The sequence below is a fragment of the Ctenopharyngodon idella genome, chromosome 19, assembly GCF_019924925.1.
Source record: "Ctenopharyngodon idella isolate HZGC_01 chromosome 19, HZGC01, whole genome shotgun sequence".
NCBI lineage: Eukaryota > Metazoa > Chordata > Actinopteri > Cypriniformes > Xenocyprididae > Ctenopharyngodon > Ctenopharyngodon idella.
Genome location: NC_067238.1, coordinates 20,973,046 through 20,996,788, shown reverse-complemented (window position 1 = coordinate 20,996,788; position 23,743 = coordinate 20,973,046). Strand labels below are relative to the sequence as shown.

The window sequence follows — 23,743 nt, the reverse complement described above, 5'->3', positions numbered from 1 at the left end:
GACCTTGGCTGCCAGTCCCAGCGTCAGCCGGAGGGAGTCTTTATTCCATAAGGAGGGACTATGTGCAGAAAGGAGAGGGCCGGTGGATTCTTTTGCTTCACCCACATCTTCAAATTCAATGTTCAGTTCTACAAACAAGAGAAATGGGTCAGCTAGAAAGCTGAAAGATGGCCCAAATGACTGCTCTTCCCCTCGGAGATCCAAGAGAGAAGGCCTGGAGCTGCTTCTGAACAAACCATTGACTGTCTTGAGGAGTCTTACTCCAAAAAGGAAGAACCCTAACCAAAAACTTCAGCTATAAGGTCACCTAAACTCATTTTAAATTTCAAACAAAACTCATTTTTAAATGTCAAATAAAAGTCATTTAATTCCAATCTGTGCAAGTTTTAGTCACTTTGTAGTGGTGTGGTTTTTTTTTTTTTTTTTTTTTTTAAAATGTAGAATGTGAGTGACAGTCGGTGCTGATGGCCTAGTGATTAGCGCATTAAAGCATAGAGCAACTGCACCTCTGGCAACCCAAGTTCAAATCCCAAGGTCCTTTGCTGGTCCTTTTCCACCCCACACTTTCCTGTCAGTCTCTACTGTCCTGTACAATAAAGCATGAAAGACAAAAAAAAGGAAAAAAAACATTGTGAGTGACAGAAACATTATTAAAAGCAGAGGTTTTCAGAGCTGGTTTTGTGGAGTTGCACTGTGTTCTGTGAAAAAGGGAGGCTAAAATATGTCACGTGTTGATACTTTCCATCATGGCAGCTGTCCACAACAGTTTGATATCTCGCATTGAATTCTTCAGGTTACAGACATTTTCTCAGAATTAAAAAGTATTTTGAATTTTTAATCTAACCTTGTGAAAAGATGATTTAACTCTTGGTCAATTGATGAAATATTGAGCAAAGTAAGATATGTTAAAGGTTCACCCAAAAATTAAAATTGTTATTAATTACTCATCTTTAAGTCATTCCAAACCTGTAAGACTTTTGTTCATCTTCAGAACACATGAAGATAGAAGCTCAAACGTGCTGCGTAACACACAAGAATTAACCTCATTGGTTACGTAGCACATTTGAGCTTCAGCAAGAGGTTTGTTCTCAAGTGTCATTCAGGTTTGGTTGCACTTCTGTTTATGTTCACTGAGCTATGTTTATACGTGAATAAAAGCCTAAATTAAATGTTCATCATAAAAAGCAATTGAGTCTCTTCAGAAAATTTGGACTAAACCACTCAATTGATATGGATAAATTTTATAATCTTTTTACTGACTTTTTGAAGGGTCAAAGTTGAAATTGTGTAGGCTGTCTATGGAGAGACAAAAAGATCTTCATTTGGGTTCTGAAGATTACGGGTTTGGAACGACATGAATAATTATTAATGACAGAATTTTCATTTTTGGGTCAAGTAACCCTTTAAAATATTGGTTAATACCACTTCTGGTTCACACTTTACATTGGAAATGGAAGGCCTAATCAGCTGCACACTGCATTAGAGTATCTAGTGTAGTGCATGCCCTGATGTATATCATACACTTTGAAAAATCAGATTATCCAGGCATTGTATGTATACTGAAAATGTGCATAATGTAAATCCAGAGTACAAACTAAAAAAAAAAAGTAGATAACAGTAGTATGTTATTGAAGACAGCAAATACATTTGTTTTCATCCCAACAAGAATACAAGACTTCAAACGTGACATTCTGGTAAGAAAACCAAACTTTTTCCGCCCTTTTTTATTAATATCATAGTCCTTTAACATAGTTACAATCTGTTTTTATGAAAATAAGTCAGTAGAAAGAATTCTTTAAAAAGTCCATCAAGTCAAGTCCTCCATTTGTACGGTCCTGCTTTCTGCAACTCTGTGCATTTCAAACATGACATAAAAACCTCGCAGAACCTCTGTAAAGTCTCAAGCTCCACTCTGAAGAGCCACAGCGTCCACACAGGACAGTGTCAATCTTTATTAATGATGGGCATGGGAAAGGTCTGTTCAATATGAAAAGATAAAAGGCTTGAACCTGAAGACCCCTATCTGCTTTCCACTATTCCAAAACGAACCTCCAAATGCAGTAAAATCTTTAATCAGTTTAAGATCCCTGTACTTCATGTTACAGTCTGGGTTCACTACCGTTAGTGGGTAATCGTTCTTTGAAGTACATTACCATGAATTTTTATGGATGGGCCATTGAGGAACATTTAATTACCCTCTTCGTTAAGGCAGTCTGTCTTGTTTGTACATCTGTCAGTCTATGCCAGTCTGGATTTAGATTTTCCAGGCTTAGCCGCCCCCACTGCGCCCATCCTTGCACTTAACCAAACTCTCAGGCTTAAAATAGCCGAGCAGTGCAGTGGTTAGAGATAGTAGAGGCTTGTCTCCCAGGCTCCTCTGCATTTGAGTCCAGAGAAAGAGTTCTGCCTCTACAGTAGGAGAGTGTTTGGGCAGGCTGCCCCTGAGTGGCTGGAGTCGATGATTGACAGGTAGTCTCCAGTGACGTCACGATCACAGAGGGGGCGTGGTTATGCTGGGTGTGGCTGGCGTGAGGATTTGTCCTCAGTCGCTGTCAGAACCTACTGCAGATGAGCCTTTCCGTTTCCTCTTGGGAGCTTTGGGTTTGGAGTCCTCTTCCTCCTGGAGGGGAGTCAACAAAGGTCATTGAAAACAGTTGACGAGTAGAACATGATAATATTAATAAATATGGGTGCTGGTCTGAAGGCCTTCGTGATGATGTCAAGTTGTGAGTGTAGATTTACCGAAGCGCTGCTGGATCCGCTCTCCTCTTCATTGGAGGGTTGAGGAGCCGCACCCTTGCGGGACCGTGGTGAGGTCGCCGGGGCTTTGCGTCGGGATTTATGCTGTTTGGAGGAATCCTCATATTCCTCAGCCAATGAGAAAAGATCACTGAACCTGGCAGAAGAAAGAAGCGATGGACATTTAGTCAAAAAAGAACTGGAAAATACAATACATGTGATAATTTTGCCTTCTCAAGCAAAAACACACCTCATTTTGTGGGCTTCATCGCAGCTGGCCTGAACATGCTGCAGGGCCTGTAATATGGGTGTCTGGGAAAAAACTGATACACCAACAAGAAGAATTCAGAGATCAATGTTTAAATCAATATGAACAGTAAAACAACCAGGCTTCTAAGTATTTAGTGGCGTTTCAAGTTCAGTTAAGAGTATTGGCTGTGGGGGGAACTCACAGTTGTTCTTGGTGTTGCTGAGGTTGAGTCTCAAACTGTCCAAATGTTCCAGCATCTGTTCCAGGGTCAGCTGAGCCAGTTTACTGCTGGAACTCCTCAAACTACACAAAAACACAGCACAACTCAAATATGTGTATCTTGAAAAATTACACTACCTTTCAAAAGTTTGGGGTTGGTAAGATTTTTTAATGCATTTGAACGATTCTCTTTATGCTCACCAGAGCTGCATTTATTTGGTCAAAAACAGTAAAAACAGTAATAATGTGAAACATTATTACAATTTAAAATCACTACTTTCTATTTGAATATATTTTAAAATGTAATTTATTCCTGTGACGGCAAAGCGGAATTTTCCAAATTCTTATTATTATCAATGTTGAAAACAGTTGTGCTGCTTAATAATTTTGGGGAAACATTTTTTTTCCAGGATTTTTTGATGAATAGAAAGTTTAAAAGAACAGCATTATTTGAAATCTTTTGTAACATTATAAATGTCTTTACTGTCACTTTTGATCAATTAATGCATCCTTGCTGAATAACAGTCTCATATATATATATATATATATATATATTACTGACCTTAAATTTTAGAACAGTTGTGTATATATAAACTATAAATTATATAATTTAATTTAATTCACAATTAGAGAACCATAATTTCAACCCAAACAGTTAAGATGATTTAAAATTTGTAGAAGAAGGTTTACTTAAAATAGAGTTTTTCACACAACCATTCCTTGGATAAACACATGTAAACATTTAAAAATTTATTTAAAAGATATTTCATAAATTAGTGAAATAAATCAAACTTCAGCAATATTTGCATTTTTTGCTACTGAGTTTTAAATCAGAGATGCTATTAAAATATTTTATGCTATTAAAATATGCCATTATACTTGCAAGTCATGACACAATGAGTGGGTGGAAAACTGGCCCACTGGCAAGATCTTTGTGATTTAGACAATACTGGTTAATTTTATTCTGTAATTATTCAATGTACTTCATGTTTCTTCAGTGATACTGACCACGTGGTCAATCCACTTGAGCTTGAACCGGTAACCTTTGTGTCCTCAGCCCAGGGCTTTAAACACAGTACCGACCTTTTGGTTCAAGGTCACAGGAGGGCTTCAAACTAACCAAAAAATATGTCATTACCTCTGTCGTTTACGGGGCATGTTGTTGTTCTTGATGAGCAGGGCTTTGATGTGTTCTCCCAGCAGGTCGTCGTGTTTAGCCGCCCAGTGCCGCAGGATGCTGGTGGTGAACTGATCCTCTTGGTGATAGGGTCGGCTCAGCACCATCTTCACCATCTCCTCACTCGGCCTTCAGCACAACAAAGAAAAAAAAAATAAAGAAAAAATAACTGTGTCCAACAGCAGACAAGATAAGTAACCACTTGTGTGAAAAGACTTACTTTTCTCTGCGTAACTGCAGCAGCAGGCAGGATAGAGCCTCAGGATGCTCTGCAAGTAGAGAGAGAATTATGGGAAATGTTGGTGGGCTATGTGTAAAGTGAAAGTGTGTCTCTAAGGGCCCATTTACACTGCATCGTTCAAGTGACCCAATTCCGATTTTTTCCTCCCATGTGACACAGATCGGATATGAGCCACGACCGTGTAAGCAGGAAAAAAGTGCATGGATTCCGATTTTCAGAGATCGGTTTCAGGCCTCATTCATATGTGGAAATAAATCAGATATGAATCAGATACGTGCGTTTGCGCCTGCCGTGTAAGCAGACAGATCAGATATTCCCCTGTAAATGTGAATCCTGCGTCACTGAAAAGTGAGGTTTTTTCTAACATTTCACGGTACAGACATACCTATACCAAACGGAACATTCAGTGTAAAAAGGAGACATTGGATACAGGTCACTTTTAAAAGAAATGTAAGCACGTTGTCCAAAAAATTGGATATGGTCAAAAGATTGGATCTGTGCATTAAGACTTGCAGTGTAAATGCTGCCTATGTAGAGTGATGCTTACCCTTGTATTTGAGGTGCTGTAAAATTGGGATGATGGTCTCCAGAGGGATACTATGAGCAAGGAAAAGCTGCCATGTGCTGTATTGCTCAAATGTCTCCCAGTCCAGAGACTGAACTGTAACACACAGATGCACAGAGGAAAATGAAAATTACAAAGCCATTAAAGAATGTCTGGCACATTCACACAGATAAACATAAACTTCACACTAAAGCTTTTAGCAGAGTCAGTTTGACGTCCACGTTCTGACTACACAGACAAAACAAGCTAAGAATACAGTAGTGGCCAAAAATGATGTCCGGAGGGGATATTTGTTTTTATGACCCTACAAGTTTGATTAAAGAATCAAAATATGAGGAAAATATTTTCTATTTTTAAATATAAAAGGAAAAACAAAACACTGAACTTGGTTAAGGTAAAATTATTTGTCAAAAAAAAGGGCAAACTACAGCTACAGGTTTTATTTTACTATGCAAAAAAATAAATAAATGCATAGAAAAACAAAAATCTCACAGGAAAAAGCATGCACTGAATACAACATCCGTTATTAATATTTTATTGGTTCTCTCTTGTTTTTGCATCTGTTCATGATTTCTTTGTATGACAGCCTGGCCAAAAAATATGTTCCGCACAATTTGTCATGTTTCACTGCATTATCACAAATAAAACAATTGACTCCAAGTACAACTACGCAATATATTTATAAAATCTTTAACAAAATGTTTAATAATATTTAAAGGTTGAAGATGTAAATTTTCCTAGGCCATTCATAAGGTCAACAGAAACATGTTATTAGTTAAGATGCTCAACACTGCAAATAACATGTAAAGGAAATCTGATTCATCACGAGCAGATCTAAATGTAAAGCCACAATTGACACACTTCTTCATTCATTTTCACATTTCACTTTCACTTTTTGGGGGGAATTTTTTTCATTTTGGTGGCATTCTTGCCCCAAGCCCACATCCATTTCCAACCCTGGTGTTTTAGTGGTTTGTTTAGTGTATTAATACAATTTGAAAAGAAACTAGTGGGGTCAGATGGAGAAAAACTTGAAAACTGCCTTAAACTTACTAAGGATGTTGAGGACTGAGTCTTTACGGAACATGACCAGATTACCCATCATCACATGACACATCAGCTCCTGAAGCTGTGAAAACAAGAAGAGGTTAATAGAGATTTGAACAACAAATTAATCTGAATATAATCAGTATCAGAGGGATAGTTCACCCAAAAAAAAAAAATGGAAATTTTGTCATCATTTAAATCACCCTCGTGTCACACCATATAAACCTTATCGGTTCTCATGCATCAAGCAAGTGCAGCTGAGCTTCAGTTCACCATATTTGATGTGCTCTATGCATGTGTGTTTATCATTGTTCATACGTGAATAAAAGCCTAAATTAAATTAGTTTATCATGTAAAGTGATAGTGTCTCATCAGAAGACTTGGATTATATCGCTCTATTCACATGGCTTACTTTTATGATCTCTGTCTTCTTGAAGCATCTAAATTTTCGTGTAATGGACTTTTAATGGAGGGACATAAATCTCTCAGGTTTCATTAAAATTATTTCTTTATTTGTGTTTCATATGAACGTAGGTCTTCTGAGTTTGGAAGGACTTGAGGGTGAGCAAATGACAATATAATTTTCATTGTTGGGTGAACTATCCCTTTAAAAAGGTGTATATTTGAAACCTGTGCTGAATCAATGACAGCTACGATCATGTTGAGGAGCTCTCCACTACGCAGGGTTTCATCTGGGAACTGTACAACACAGAAAAAGTAAGAAAAGGGTGTGAAACCCTCAGTTGCAGGCACATGGTGTTGGAGTATAACATCTATTCATGCACGTGCATTACCTCTGAATAGATGGAGGGGGTTAGATAGCACAGTAGCCTCACATCATCCTCCTGACAGGCCTTCATGTCCATCATCAAGCAGGTGTGCAGGTCACCCAGAGCCGTGGCCTGAGCAAATGATTCGTACAGACTCATCTTCCCCGCTGCTGCTTTGCTGCAAAAATGTACAACAAATGACAGTCTACTATAAAAACACTATGTTTTCAAAAGTAGGGATTCACGAGTAAAATCAAAATAAAACCGAAATCATGATATGGATTTTCAGTCAATATGAAAATTTGGCAGTTTAACTTTTGAAAATAAAGAAACTAAAACTATAAATAAATAATTTATTTATAAATATTACTATTGTACTTTTACAGTTGTAAAATAAAACAATTTTATATTATTATTATTATATTATATTATTTTTCTTAAAGAGCTTTTTTTATTTTACAGTGAAATATAATATTACTTCTTAGTTTAATATTTTATTTAATAATAATAATAATAATAATAATAACAACATCTATTATTATTATTTTTGTGATTATTATTATTATTATTAATTATTTTTTTATGGCCATATTTGGCCAAATTATGCAGCCCTACAAACAAGCACAGCAAACCACCATCATGACTTCGTCATTTGCTTGCTTTTGATATTTTTTGGACTAAAGAACATTTGACTCTACCTGGCTTTGAGGTAGTAGAGCAGATGATAACCGATTTTCGGCTGTTTCTGGTAGAGCTCGGCGAGCAGGTCCAGCAGAACAGAGAAACCACTGTTGTCTTCCTGCATCTGACACAAGTTCCTGAAGATCAGGCACACCGGCTTACACACGGACTCCTCCAGCGACCTATTAGCACAAACACAGCAATCTATTAGCCTCTTCATTAAGAAAAATGAACAAAAGTAACATGACAATATGGGAAGAAAACAGGTGGAACGGGATCAGGATACAACGCAGGCTGGAAGACACGTTCCAGATGAGCATCACGGCTCAACGTGTTAACCACTAGATAGTGTGCTAATCGATCTGGCAGGAAGTCAGAGGAAAAAGTAAGAGAAACGTACTCTTCTGTGATCTCCTCAGGCAACACATCTCCTCTAAAGTGACTCTTAAACAGTTCAGCCAGACAGGAAGCTAGAGTGGACATCTGCTCTGAATCAAAATCCTCCTGGAAGAGGACAAATGGGAAAAGGAAAAAAAAAAAATGTAAAAAGTCAGCTGTGTTTGAAGCTCAGCTCGAAATATTCACCCTGAGCAAAGCTCACCTCTAAAATAAGATCCACAATTTCCTGCATGACCTCACAGTGTGTTTCTGTGTCACTGAGAGAGAAAGAACCGCATAAATGAGACTTACGCAATTGAGATCTTAATATATCCATAATACAGGTTATTAATCATGTGTCTCACCTCCCTTTCTGCAGCTGCAGAACCCTTTCTTTAAGTGCCTCGTCCAATTGGTCCACGAAAGGTGTGATGTCAGCAGGTTCGTCAATGTAGGTTTCCTTGAGCTGTTGGAACTTGAACTCTCGTTTTTTACCTTAGGATAAAAAAAAAAGTGCATATCATGATGCCACTGATATGAACTGAAAATACAAAAGTGGGTCATGGGCATCATTTTGAGCCAGAGCCACTGATCTAGATTCTGTCATGATTGAATAATGGAGCAAAGCACATGAGCTCCACTCCAACTAAAACAACGTTGTGAAGCAGAGCCTCTTATTCTTAATTGGTTGATTTAAAGGCCTGAGCTAAAGTGTATCTGCCGCTACTACAAGCATCTTACCCTTGTTGTTCAACTCTTCCTCATCATCACTGAAGGTAGCATCTGTGTTGTCATAGCAACCATCCTCCTTATCAAGCACATGATTGTCCATCTCCAAGGGAACAGATTCTTCCATTTTAACTACATAACAGATAAAAAAAAAATGATCAACTAAAAATGCCTTTTTGTATAACATTTCTGGTGGATTGAATTGGGTTTTAGCTTTTGTTTATTAACATGACTGGCAATGAAAAGGTGGTGTGCAGCTCTGACCTTCTGTGGGCGGTGACGGGGAACTGCAGAACTCTGGGAAGCGTTCTCTCAGCATAGACCGCAGCTCACGGTCCAGTTTAGGGTTGTCAAACAGAGGTGCAAGGTGACTGCGAAAGCGAGAGAGAGAGTCAGGATCATTATACTATAACAAAGCATCTTAAAACCAGCAGGGTCACATGGGTGGAATTTTTGACGAAAGTGCCTGTATGAGCACATGGTAATGATTGTGTGTGTGTGATAAACTAACGCCAGAACTCTCTTTTCCATGATGAAGTTGAGAGAGTTGAAGACGCCCTGCCGCACTTGACCCTCAAGAGGAGGAAAAAAGTTTGGGATGATCTGAAGTGGAATAAGACAGTGGGTAAACCCAAGAATTAAAACACAATAATAACTAGCATTCACAAAACACTTAACTTGTATTTTGTTATTTATTTCTGAGCCAAACAGAATATTCACTGGAAAATAATGCAGGGCAGGACTTTTTTTTGACTGGACTGCGACACAATTCCTTTGATATTATTGGTTTTCCCCACACATATGATTTTGGTTACATCAGAAAAAAAGTTATTTTGGTAATACTTTTCAATAAAGTCTCATTTGTTAACATTAGTTAACTTATTGAAAAATAATTTGGTCCGTTTTGATTTGATGTTTTTAATTGTGTATTTTAAAGACACTTCTAAATTCTGGTGATTCTATTTTTATAGCCATTACTTACACTTAATGTGCAGGAAATTAACAAGCTCTTAGATACAGTAAGAAGTGAGAAAGAGTTTCTCACCCGACACATGAAGTCCAGTAGTGTGGCTGTAATAGCAGGATGTGGCTTCATGGAGTGATGCATCACCAAAATGGCTGGCTCTGAAAACAAAACAAGAGTCAGAGAGAGAGAGGGAGAGAGAGATCAAAGGGGAAAAAACAAAGCATCAGTGACTGGGTTAAGGCAAAGCATGTGGTTCATACATGTCTTTTTATGAATTTAAAGCTAACATAATGGCAGTGGCATCCTGCCTCTCGTACCGATGTTCATGATGCTGTCTTTCTCTGGGTTGAAGAAGAGCCAGTCGTAGAACAAGGCCAGTTTGGCATTGGATGCAGCAACATTAGACTGCAGGGAGAGAGAGTTAAAACTTCAGCATTAAAATGGCCTTGTCCAACAAAGTGTTTTGGCGCTCTGCAGCGTTTTTTTAGTTGAGATGCTTTGCTTGCTACGACATGGAATATCTGCGGAAATGTTACTAGTATCTCATTTCACAGATAGTTTGTTTCTGTATTGTTTCTATATAAAATGTCGATACAATGTAAAGTATTTGCTCTGGCTCTTGTTTTAAATTATTGTTCTGTTGTTATGCTTGTTGTTGTCTGTTGCCGTTGTACAAGCAGGATGTGGCAGCTTGACGGTGTGGTATATGTTCCGCCCCTCCTACACAGTGAGTGGATGGCTGGGTAAAAAGTGACAGTGATGAACGCTGCGTTTTACTCAAAGTTGAACACTCTTCAACTCTCGCAAACCGGTAAAAAACGCTGAGCTCTGTGAGCGCCTTGTTAACGTGGCACTCTCTTTGAAAACAACTGGAAAAATACGCTAGCCTTGGGGAAAAAATGCTTTGGTGGACACACGGTCTAAGAAAAAATCTTAGACAGGGTATCTGAAAGATTTTTAAAAATCAAATCTAAGGCTTTTTAAGACCTTTTTTTAAGAACTGCACAAATAAAATTAATACCATATGGGCGGGGTAGGGGAATGTCTATGAAAACATTAAACTGTAAAGTGACTGTAAAAAAAAATTATACAGTTTAAATAATACAGGTTTTGACAAAAGTTTTATAAAATTGCAAACCTCACATTTCAGCCATTTTTTTAAGAAAAGGGAAGAGTTAAAAGTATAAGTGATTAAATTTATTTTCATGTAAGCTGCATAAAAATATGAGATGATATTTTCATTGATCAAAAAGGGAGGATGCACTGAATGAAAATGCACTTTTCGCTCTCTGACAGTAGATAGCTTTTTTGGTACAGCAGAAATATAGTAGTTACCCTGGTTACCTCTATTTAAAAAAAAAAAAAAAAAAAAAAAAAAGCAGTGCTGTGCTTATAAAAACTACTTTATTAGGCATTAAACGGAGGTGTCATGAAAAGAGAATGCCATCAAAACTCTCCACGCCGAAAGGCGACGAATTTGCAGGTATGATATAAACACCATAAGGTAAACATTATTGTCATAATTCATCAACAGTAGATCAAAGTAATCACTTGGCATAAACATGGGCTATTCATTGACTGCGATCTGCTTTGAAAGCACAAGTCTGTTAAACGTGCAACAGTGCTGTGTTTTTACTTTGAAACAATGCAACACTCACATTTATTTAATTAAATCATCACCTTTTGAAGTTTAAACATCACATTATGCCACTTCACAATTATTGGTTCTCATCTCCAAATATAAGACCTCTTGAAATGATAATTAAGACTTGTCTTATACTTTTAAAATATAAGACTATTTTTGACCTTAAATTTGATCAAACTTTAAGGACCTGCGGGGACCCTGCTTAGATTAGAAGTCAAATTTTAGAAAATGTTTTAGTATTTGCTTACCGTGCAGGTAGTCAGAAGCCAGCCAATAATCGCCCAGCGTGGCAAAATGTCAGAGCTCAGCACTTCATTGGATGGATGAACCACACCACATATATAACGAATAAGGTCACAGCGCAGTGATTGGCTCTCAGCTGTGGACAGATACTGCCGCTGAAACCAGTCTTGATAGCGCTTCTGCTGCCCAAACCGAACCTGCAGCCAGGGAGAGCAAGTGCGTTTGACTTTCAAGTCATAAAGGAACTGTGGTTTGCGTGTCAGGTATCAGTGTTTGTGTGTTTACCCTTGAAGTCATGAACAGCAGCTTAGTCTCCATGTCAGGGGTGAGTCGGCAGGCCAGAAACTTTCGTGAGGTTCTAGAGGTGAGGAGCTGCAATATACCTGCAGTAGGATGGGGCAACAAGAAAGAGTACTTCAGTAACACATACACAATATTTACTGTGCATACTACTTCTGTCAACAACTGAAGTATTACTGTAGAAATTCCCTCACACACACACCTGTAAACTGTGGGCTAAGGGTCTGAGGATTGTGCAGCAGGTCTCGCCACAGCAACTCCATCTCAGGAATACGAGCCACATTCTGTAAGAGTCTGACCAGATCCCTCCCGATGATAAAACACTCCATGAACTGTCAAAACACAATCACACAGCAATTAAACACATGAATCACCATCGAATGGCAGCACAACATGAAGCAGCAACAAAAACATTTAAACATTAAGGGCAGATTTTTTACATCAGGATTTGAGTGGATGGAAACAGGGAAGCCTGTGATAATACTGGTTAATATTAAAGGGTTAGTTTACCAAAAAAAAAAAAAAAAAAAAAAAAATTAAAAAACAAACAGTAATATTGTGAGATTTACCTATTTTTGATCAAATAAATCAAGCCTGGTTGAGAATAAGAAACTTCTTTTAAACGCATAAAAAAAAAAAAAAAAAAAAAAAATCTTATGAACCACAATGGTAGTGTATATTATAGACATAAATATTTCATTTGTTTACGTGTCATATGACCATTAACAGACAGAGAATAGTAAACATGCAAGTGTATTGTTAAATTATTGAAATATTAACAATCTCAGGGAGTTTTTTTAAGTAAATATTTTGAGTCAAAGGGGTTTGGCTGACACACACACAAAAAATCCTAATGCATAGCATAGCCTACGTTACAGAAACTCTATTTGAGTTAGAACATTAGGCAGGGTGGGGAACAACATTTTTTCCCCAATAAAGTACAGAACATTAAATGTCTTTTATATTGCTTATTATTTGATTATCAAAATAACTATTAGTTGAAGCCCCAGTGGACAGTAAGACCAGGAACATTTACATAAGGTACATACCATCAATTTTGATTTCATGCTGTTTTTAAATCTGTTGAATAATTGCTGGCAGCCTAATTTAATCACAGCTGGTTCAGGCCCAAGTCACAAGTTAAATCCCAAGTGTTCTCTTGAGAACCGCTGACCCAGATACAGACATCACAATCCTGCTTTAGTGCCCTTGAACGAGCCACTTCACCTTAGCCGGCTTCAGGGGGAGTGTCCTTGAAATTAGTCTACAGCAAGTCGCACTGAATAAAAACTATTTACCTTTCAGTTTATTTCTGGCTTTTTTATACAGAAAATGCAATAAAAAAATGTTGTAATCCAGATTCAAAGTTTTGTGTCATTGCTCAAAGTGTCAGAGATCGTTGGCTCAAAAATCAACTTCATGAGGTGCATCCTAGAAAATAAATATTGGCTGGTTTTTCTTCACTAACTCATTATAGGTGCAGTGTGTACCATTTAGGAGGATCTATTGACAGAAATGCAATATAATATACATAACTATGTTTTCGGTGTATATAAAGACCATAATGAACCGTTATGTTTATATTACCTTAGAATGAGCCATTTCTATCTATATATACCAAGGTATTCCTGTATTTTTGATATGGTGCCTTGGTGAGCATAAGAAACTACTTTCAAAAAATGTTTAAAAAAACATATTTATTCCAAACTTCTGACCAGTAGTGTAACTATATATATATATATATATATATATATATATATATATATATATAAAAAAAACAAATAAACAAAAAAATAAGCATTATGTCCAGATTTGAAGCCTTTCCTGTACTCACCCTCTCTCGGAGCAGTCCGATGCAGAAGTCCACCTCTCTCTGTCTGAGGGACAGCAGGTTTGGCGTCCCATGGTCCACTATGAGCCTCAGGTATGTGTACACAGACATGGCCACTAACATCCCACTCTTCAGCACCCACTCTCTGTACACCACACAAACACATTCATGAAACTGACAATAAACTCATGCTGGTCTATTTGCATGGACGTAGTTACCGCCCACAGTGCAACAGTCACATCACATGCTGTTTGACTCAGAACCTCTCACCTCTGGTCCACTAAGATCTCCAACACATTCTCTGCCAACCACAGGTTTTTGTTGGAGATGTCTCCCCCTGCAGATTGACGTAGGTTACACATACAGTACTATAGAGGTACATAGTAAATATGTAGCATGACTTGCATCTCTGTGTGAACACACCAGCGATCTGTTTCATGAGCGTCATGAGAACACCATCTGCTCCAATGACTCCGCTCTTCACCAGCTCTCTGACCAACCACACCAGCTGCCCACACAAAAAGAAGAGATGTCAACAGTGCTGCTAACGAACACGAAAACTATTAAATATTTTTTTAAATGAATTGAAAAAAGTACATTAAAAAACTTAAAATAAAAATATTTAAAAAAACTTAAACGTTTAAGTACTGAAATTATTAAAACTAAAATAAAAAAATAAAGCCAAATAGCAATATATAAAAAAAAATAATAAAAATGACAGCACATAACAAAATTACTAAAAATTAAAACTAAAAATCTAAAATAAAATTTAATTCTAAATACTACTAAATACTAATAGTATATAAATAATACTAAAATAACACTCATCGACAGCACAAACACAACAGCCCACCTGCGTGCGGCACACGTCCTGCAGCTTAAGGAACTTCTCCATGAGGATCTGGTTGATTTTTATGAGCACCACATTCATGCCGTCCCGATTCACTAATGTCAGGTCCCTGTAGCACTGCAGGACACAATGCTACGTTAATGGTGGGATTCTGGGAGAACAGTTAGAGTAGAAGAGCATTCTGCGGTATGTATGTGAATTAGATTTCATGTGTGAAGCATCAGCATACCCTCTGTGCTTGTGGGGTCTCTGTGAGCAGGAGCGTGAAGAGACCCAGACACACCTCCTCATGCTGCTGTGGACCCTTACACACCTGAACACACACACACACACACACACACCCACCATCCCCATCAAATGCTTTCATGAACACATCAACAACAATGGTTCTAAATACAGCCAATTTCTTTTAAGTATTCTCAACTTGTTTTTTATTACTTTAAGATACTTTTATTGATCTCAGATCTCAAGTCAGTCACAAAATGAAAAGAAATGTTGAAGAGAAGACAACAGATTCAAACTCATGTACTTCACGAGCGCCATGTTAACATGCACAAACCAGTGGGCTAAACCTCATGCTATTCTTCTCTCTTATAAGCCTGTGGGTAAATCTAATGCATACCACTGTTGGAAACATGTATGATTACATAATGCTGACGGTTTAGATTACTATTTTTAAACAACTGTATGCAGTATTCAGTGTATAGTATAGCAAGTTATCCAAGTATTCCATTCCACACGCAGTATTCATAGCAACAACTATGACATACACTACTGCGGCAGATTGTGTTTTGAAAGAAATTAACACTTTTATTCAGCAATGATGCATTCATTATTTTTCGAAAGTGACAGTAAAGGTATTTATAATGTTACAAAAGGTTTCTATTTCAAATAAATGCTGTTCTTTTGAATTTTCTATTCATCAAAGAATCTGAAAATTAAATGCATCACAGTTTACACAAAATATTATATTAACTACATTCAACCTTGATAATAATAAAAAAGGCTTCTTGAAAACCAAATCAGCATATTAGAATTATTTCTCATCATGTGACCATGAAAATTGAAGTAAAACTCAACTTTACCATCACAGAAATAAGTTACATTTTACAATTAGCTTACTAACATTTTAAAATTAGTAATTAAATATTCAAATGTTTAAATTTGCTTTAATGGTAATATGTTTTAATGAAGATTTGTGTCCTTTATATATTTTTTGTAGTAACTGTTTTATAAAATCAATAAGACACGAATGTTGTATTGTGAATATAGCCATTGCTGAAGTGGTTGCAGGGTCTTCACTGAACGTGCCGAAACGAAACTCTTCCGCCACAACTATATTCCAAATATAGTATACAGTACCTGATTGCTTAAATAAATTGCGCATTCGATGGACACTTTACTATCCTGTGAGGCCACGAAAGAAGATTTATAAATGGGTGTGAAGTGACACAACTGACGCTGATAGGTCACATGACCATATGAGACGTAGTATGTCTAAATTTCATTCATACTACCTAAATTCATACTATATAAAACATATTTTCTAAACGGTCACGAACGCGATGTATATTCAAATGTAGTTTCTAATCAGAAAATATGCACTTTCAGACACACTTTTGGACCAAAGAATTTTCATTCAATTACAGTTTTAAATAATTGGGGGATAAGCAATTAAAAATCACAAGTCTATTTAGATCAGATGTCTATTTCTTTGTCACCTGATATATTTAAATTACCATACTTGGGGTTCACACACAATGTGTTTTTGCTGTTAAAAACATGAGGTGTAGGTCAGTAGAACGCAAAAAGCGCAAGGTCTAAAGACTTGTTTTTTAAAAGTTGAACTTCTTTTAACACGAGCGATGCATTTTTAGAATGCTGTGTCATGCACGAGACACTGCAAAAGACACGAGAAGCGAGCGCAGCGGTTAAAGATGTCCGTCTAGCATGTTTTCATTGAAAAATAATGGAAAAGTAGCACAGTGGAATGGAAAAATGCATTCTGTGTGAACTGTGAATGGCCCCTAAGTATACAAATGTCTTCAGATATTATAGTTTTTTTCTCAACATAAGCATTCAAAAAGAACAACATTTTGCTGTGCTCGAAAATACATTTAAATTCTACAGAAATTTCATTTTTGTATTGTACAAATTTCTATTACTTGTCCAGGCCTGAAAAATTACAACTTTAAAAATCCATTATATGTTCAGGTTTTTATGATGTAGGAATCCTGATGGGTGTTATTTTAGGTGGGTGTGACTAATAAACACTCACATGAGCAGTGAGGGCATCATTGGCTTCCCGCTCTGACAGCCCATTGGTTATAGACGTGGTGATGCTCACACACCTCTCCAGGCGCTGGAACACACACACACACACACACACACACACACACACACACACACACACAAACAACTGGTAAGCACATTACAGAGGAATATGGATGCATGCATGAACGTCATGCCAAAAACATCAAAAACAAAAGAATATTGTAGTTAATACAGCAGACATTTACTCATATGGGGGAACAAGAAATATTATTTGAATATATTTTTAAAATATATTAATATTATAATTATTGTAATAATAACAAAATTAACAATAAATGTCATTTTATAACTACATTAATAGACTTTATGATAATGCATATAATTAATTATAATTGAGTACTGTTTTACATTTATATTTTTGTAATTGACAGTTATGATTATATTAAAATACAACCAATTCCATATATCACTGCTTACTAAAAAAAAAGCTAATTTCTAACACTTATATTTTTTATAAATATGTGTATTGCTGTTATTATATACATTTGTTTCATAATTATTTTACCATTAAACATTGCTGAAAAGCTACTAGATGGATAGATAGATAGATAGACAGACAGACTGATAGATAGACAGATTATCTATCTCCCAAAAGCTCATAAATAAACAGTCAAATCTCAATTGAAGGACATGACTGCATCACTGTTTAATACCTTTCCCAGCAGACGGAGTCACTGTCACCATCAACTGTCATTTAGTACACATATGTCATAGTAACATCATTGTGTTCAACACACATCATGATTATACTGCTGCCGCAACTCCTTCCTTTACATTTCAATAATCAAATAAGATGATAAAAGACTACAAAAGCCACCCCTGCAACTATCAACCCTGTTCTGAGTGATCCTATAAGTCTGATAGTGTCAACTTCTCAGTTCTGCTTGTCCTTTTGTTATTGTACTTAGTTTTCACCATGTTTTTCTTCACAAATGTGTGTTGTGAAGGATGAAGTTGACGGCCAAAGGGAATGAGTCGATCCCTACCTCCTCCAGCTCATCTTTAGCGTCCAGGCTGGTGGACACCAGAAGGCGACCCTGTGCTTTACCCTTAGCCGGCGAGGGCTCCATCTCCTCCCGCCTCGCTGCACCCACACACACGGGACCTGACGGGGGTTTAGGGCGCTGTTTAAAACCCTTCTTTCACTGTTTACGTGGGACTGTGGGGCTTATGAACTAGTTAACCCCCTCTCCGCCCAGTCCTAGGTGCCTACAGTGTGTTTACGACTCTTAATTCGCCACCTTCGCGCGACCACTCCAGTGTTTCCACAGTGTCCGACTGTAACAATTCAACTTCCGCAGGGCATGGTGGCCTAGCGGAAGTGTTCCGAACGCCGAGTGAAGGCGGAGCGAAGAGGCTCATTTATGCCAATCGCGTGCAGGGCATTTTTATTGACGTGGCAGTTGACCAATCACGGTGATGACACTGCCAACGACACCCGTTGGACAAAAAGAAGCCCGTGCAACTTGACATGAACGCTGCTTCTCTGTAAACATGTGGGTACAAACTCAGACAGACAGTAAACCATACGGATGGGTTGCAAATAACAAAATAGCAAATAACAAACAATAAAGATGGAATGCAAATAACAAAATAGCAAATGACACCTGGATAAATACGTACTGACTTTTAAATGGGTTAACAGCAGGCATTAATTGTATTTTTTTTTTTTTTTTTTTTAAATATATTGATATTATAATTATCGGGAAATTTTTATTTTTTATTTTTTGGACATGATTCGAAACGGTTAAATGGTCCTGAAGGAAAAAAAAAAAAAAAAAAGTCACACTGTAGGCTACTGTTCGCGGTCAAAAATGACCGCATTGGAAAAGAATGGGAAGCGAATTTAGTTGCTAGTGGAAGCGTTTAGTACTGCGCCCAAACAAAATCTTACTGAAAACTAATTTTTTGAGATATCAGCTTCGAATTTGGAACACAACTTGTTTTAGAGTAAATCATGTTTTGGAAAATACATATTTCATATAAAAATTAAAACATATTTTTTAATGCATTTTTCATAATAATAAACTTAACCTTCTATAACTTTTTTTTGTTTCATTTTTTACACTTTTTTGCCAAGTGTCTTCTTTAAAAAGAGAATAAACTTAAGTCTGTGCTCCAAAGCATTCATGATTTATGACAGTTTAAAGTTGGAAATTTCATTTTCAGGTCTATACTCAAAAACAGGTAATAAATAGATCATAACTATTCGATAAATATAATTTAGTACCATAAAATCCCCTAAAATACAAAATATCAAATAAAAAACATCAAAATAAAATATAGTACATTAATTTAATTGAAATAAAACATAAAAAAATTGTCATTTTTGACCGCCACAATTATAATTGAGTATTATTAATATTATTGTAATTGTCAATTATGATTATATTAAAATACAACCAATGCCATGTCACTGCTTTTCAGCCACTAAATTGCCTGTTAAATGTAGCTTATAATCAATCAATCAATCAATCAATCAATCAATCAATCAATCAATCTATCTATCTATCTATCTATCTATCTATCTATCTATCTATCAGTCTGTCTATTGACAAATCTTAAATAACATATCTAGCTTTAAAAAATATTATTAATGGCTATATTGAATATTGACATTTAATGGCTTTTCAGAAATATTTAAACAGTAAAACAACTAAGATGCATGTAATGCTGCAAAAATAGAAAAGGTAAAGATTTTTGCTAACAGAAAATAATAAATGTGGCAATTTTCCCCAGTATAAATGGTCTTTATGTACAACTTATAGTGCTAATATAGCAGTACTTACCTTATTATTTTTCAAAAGGCTGACTTTGTGTGACAAATACCACATTACTGAATACCATTAAAAGCACAAGAATTTGTAAAGATGGCTCAGTGTTTTTAATGTGTTTATTTTACACAATCCACCTCCCCCGAACATAACTAAAAAACACAATAATCAATTTGAACTTCACTTGAAGACTTTGTAGTAATATATAGCAATATCACCCACAGACCCAGCTATCCAAATCACACATAGAAGACAGATAAAACATTACAATCATTATTCACGCCCTCCGAACAGGAAAGCAAGAGGAGCTGCATCTTAAAGACTGTACATCTGACATTATCACTCAGGATCTCATGACACAGGACGTCCGCCATCATGTCCACGTGGTGCATTGCTACAGTTTGACTGACAGCTGTCACAGCAGAAGATAAGTGATGTGGGAAAAACACAGCATTTATTTACATCTGGCCCAGACATTCATGTTTATTTCAAAAATAGAGCAGCATGATTACCTAAGCTTTTAATGCTATCAGAGAATCGTTGGACTGTTTCCTCTCAGGATGTACTGTATGCAGTCTTCGGCACAGGAAATGGATCAAAGATTTCGGATTGTACTGAAATGTAACAGCCAACCCAGATGACTCTGACCCCAGTGAGATTTGATGGCTCAGCAGTGTCATCGCAACAGGAAATGTTTCTGTCCAAATCCTCATTATCTCAGCTTAGACACAGGGAGGTGAGCAGTTAAAACCTTATAAAACACCAGAATCTGTGAAAGCTTTCAGAATGGAGAAGAAATGTGTGATTCAACTTGATCTTACATTTGCTTCATACAGGATGGAATTTGGCATAGCTGATATTTTGTCGTGCACAGCAGGAAGTTGTTGGTCGGAAAGTTTCATACGTTATCAGAAAATACTGAGTGCATTTTAATGAAGATGATCTTCAAAACATTGTGAGCTGATAAATATTAAAAGGTGTATGATGTGTACATGTGATTCAACTTTCCCTAACAAAGATATTATGCTTATTGAAGTCAAAATGTACTCATTTACTGTATAACTCCTCCTGCTCTTGTCCACATTCATCACATTCTGAAGAAATGTTTTCATAATCCTTCATTAAAATGTAACAGAATGTAGTTGAATTATCATTGAATTATTATCCAGCTACTGAAAACTGTTCACATATTTGTTGTTCGCATAATTGCAAGTTAGAAACATGGAATTTTAGGAAAAACAATTAAAATGGCAGCAGCTTCGACTTAAAGGAAGTACACATTTTAAATGTCTACACATTCAGCTGTTTACATCATTACTGGTGTTATTTTATTATAGCTGTGTATCACACACTTTCTTTGTTCTTCAATATTTTGCAAGAGAATATAGAGGTGATGTAGTTACATGTTTTGCCATAATACTACGGTTCAAAAGTTTGGGGCTGGTAAGATTTTTTTTAAAAGGTTTTTAAAAGAAGTCTCTTATGCTCACCAAGGCTGCATTTATTTGATCAAAATTACAGTAAAAACAGTAATATTGTGAAATATTATTACAATTTGAAATAAAATATTAAAATATCTTTACTGTCACTTTTGATCATTTTAATGCATCCTTGTTGAATAAAAGTATCAATTTCTTTAAAAAAAATCTTACTGACCCCAAAATTGTTTGAGTCCAAGCCCGTGAATGATTCAGAGTGGGATCTCAGATTTCATAAATGCAGCAAAAATATTAATCAATAACATCAAAGTAAACCAGGAATGAATAAATTCAATCTTTATGGATAAAATCAAGATCCATTTGGAAATGTCACTTTACGGAAGTTAAATGTTGTCATTTCTTGACTTTGAGGGGAAAGTAAATCCTGCTATTAAATGAACACAAGAACATCTCTGGGCTAGTTTTAGCTGAAACACTATTGCAACATCAAGGGGCCGTTTACACAACACCGTTTTTTATAACTTTTTATGCGTTTGGTCGTTCATTTACACGACAACAGCGTTTTGGGGGCCTGAAAATACAAACTTTTAAAAACGGGTTTCATGGTGTCTCTGTGTAAACTACAAAAACACGAATTTGTGAAAACGTTGATGTCATGCACATGTGTATTATGTGTTCAGTCTATAGGCGTGTAGTGTTTCTTTACAAAGTGACATTGCCACCTACTGGCCTGGCAGGAAATACAGTGTTAATACCGTATGTTAATACCATATGAATGTGGTTAGTTTTGACAAAGTTGTCATCTGCATGCGAAAAACGCAAAAGAAAATCTTTTCCGTTTTTTAGAACATTGTTGTCATGTAAACGTAACCCAATACTTGTGGAATTCTGCAGGGAAATGGTCTTGAGCTCTGAGAACAATCAATCATTGCACATTTCTATGCTTTCTTAATCATACTTGACATTTATTATTATTTCTCTTATGTGCGTAACTTTCATCTGTGCTTCAAAACCCTCTGAATCAGTTTTGGCTGATGGAAGAATTTTGAACTGACCTGCATCCCAGAGGAGGAATCGAGAACATTTCAAATGGCTAAAAAAAAAAAAAAAAAGGGACTACAGCTCTGTGTCTCTGTATGACCAAAAACAAGAATGACAACAAACAGACCCAAACGACTCCTGATGACTGCTTTTAACTGGACAAAGACCTATCATGACAAAACAAAATTCAAAACTTCTACAAGACCCGGACGGGTATGATATCACACCAGCAGAAGGTCCTGCGCTTAAACATTCAGCTTAACAGTCACCGATCTGATGGTGTGTTATGTTATTGTCCTTTTGTCTAAATGATTCTGCTCAAGTATTGTTTTTTCTTTTTGAATTTACTTGGCAAAAACCTGTCATAGCGACATTCCCATGAAGCAATAACATGAAACTTTGGGAGATGAAAGATGAATAAGACCCAGTTTTGAAACATTACTCTCCGAGTTTAGTCTTTCATCCTTTCGTCCCAGTGAAGGGCTGCCTTGTCCCACACTGCCCCAGTATTTGTTTAGATGTGTTTGTTTTGTAGCTCTTTCTCTCTGTCAGTCAGTTTTTAGGCATTGTTGGAGTTGACCTCTCCTAGCAGCCAGTACGTCCTCATACGTCCCTTTCCCTTCATCTCAACATCCCCCCTGAGCTCCAGCTGGAAGCAGTTGAATTCCTCCAGTACGGCCCGTGTGGCTTCTGACACATGGATCTTCAGGGCTGATGGAAGAGGTATCGGTACACAGTAGATTATATATATATATATATATATTTAAAAAAATAATTCACACAATATATAATTTTTATTGTTTTGTTGCTAGCATACGAAATACAACAATTTATTATAATAAATTCTAATTTATGTAAATTAAACTGCAAAAACGAGAAAATGAGTCACTCAGAAACTGACATCAGAACTATTAGTACATTACCATACAATTAAAATGTTTTTACTGTCAATTTTTGATCAATTTAATGATCCTTGTTGAATAAAGTATTAATTTCCTAAAAAAAAAAAAAAAAATCACCCAAAAATAAAAATTCTGTCAATAATTACTACATCTACATTTGTACATCACATAAATTACATTTTAAAATAGATTCAAATAGAAAAGAGTTATTTTAAATTGTAATAATATTTGTAAAAATATTACTGTTTTTACTGTACAAATAAATGCAGCCTTGGTGAGAATAAGAAACTTCTTTCAAATAAATTTTTAAAAACTTAGCGACCCCCAACTTTTGAACAGTAGTGCAAATTACAACTACTGCGGTGAAAGAAACCTTGACTAACATTATAAATGGACTTCAGGGAAAAACAAATGCAACAAAAAATGTAGAATACAACCCCTTTAAAAGTCTGGAGGCACCTCACCTTCTCCATTGGATTCCATGCGTGAAGCTGTGTTGACTGTATCGCCAAACAAACAATACCGAGGCATCTTCAAACCAACCACTCCTGCACACACGGGGCCTGGACACATGAAAACACACACCCACACACACATAACCGTCAGTCAAACCTCCCCATT

At 36.4% G+C, this 23,743-nt stretch overlaps 2 protein-coding genes across 3 annotated transcripts in view; both read right to left on the bottom strand.

Moving 5' to 3' along the window:
* Positions 1–1,684: 1,684 nt before the first annotated feature.
* On the bottom strand, positions 1,685–18,280 carry ints3 (integrator complex subunit 3). 2 transcript variants are annotated; one of them, XM_051873147.1, is made up of 29 exons: positions 17,953–18,280; positions 16,911–16,994; positions 14,862–14,945; positions 14,636–14,749; positions 14,206–14,290; positions 14,053–14,119; positions 13,786–13,927; positions 12,154–12,283; positions 11,937–12,034; positions 11,657–11,848; positions 10,081–10,168; positions 9,842–9,921; positions 9,308–9,399; positions 9,061–9,167; positions 8,809–8,928; positions 8,433–8,562; positions 8,291–8,345; positions 8,090–8,193; positions 7,707–7,871; positions 7,033–7,186; positions 6,869–6,937; positions 6,245–6,320; positions 5,174–5,287; positions 4,606–4,654; positions 4,347–4,517; positions 3,192–3,292; positions 2,990–3,062; positions 2,743–2,896; positions 1,685–2,620 (listed from the first exon to the last, which is right to left on the bottom strand). In XM_051873147.1, exons 1-29 carry the CDS (start codon positions 18,034–18,036, stop codon positions 2,543–2,545), a joined length of 3,060 nt encoding a protein of 1,019 aa, XP_051729107.1. In that variant the 5' UTR covers positions 18,037–18,280; the 3' UTR covers positions 1,685–2,542. The 2 variants fall into 2 exon arrangements, with proteins under 2 accessions (XP_051729107.1, XP_051729108.1); XM_051873148.1 differs by having other exon boundaries at positions 4,347–4,514.
* A 1,561-nt stretch (positions 18,281–19,841) lies between these two features.
* npr1a (natriuretic peptide receptor 1a) overlaps positions 19,842–23,743 on the bottom strand; it is a 99,902-nt gene continuing 96,000 nt past the window's right edge. Inside the window, exons 21-22 of the mRNA XM_051873129.1 lie at positions 23,587–23,685; positions 19,842–22,931 (exon numbers count right to left, since the gene is read on the bottom strand). Of these exons, the coding sequence (XP_051729089.1) occupies positions 22,780–22,931; positions 23,587–23,685 (251 nt within the window). The 3' untranslated portion in view covers positions 19,842–22,779. The remainder of the gene's footprint in view (positions 22,932–23,586; positions 23,686–23,743) is intronic.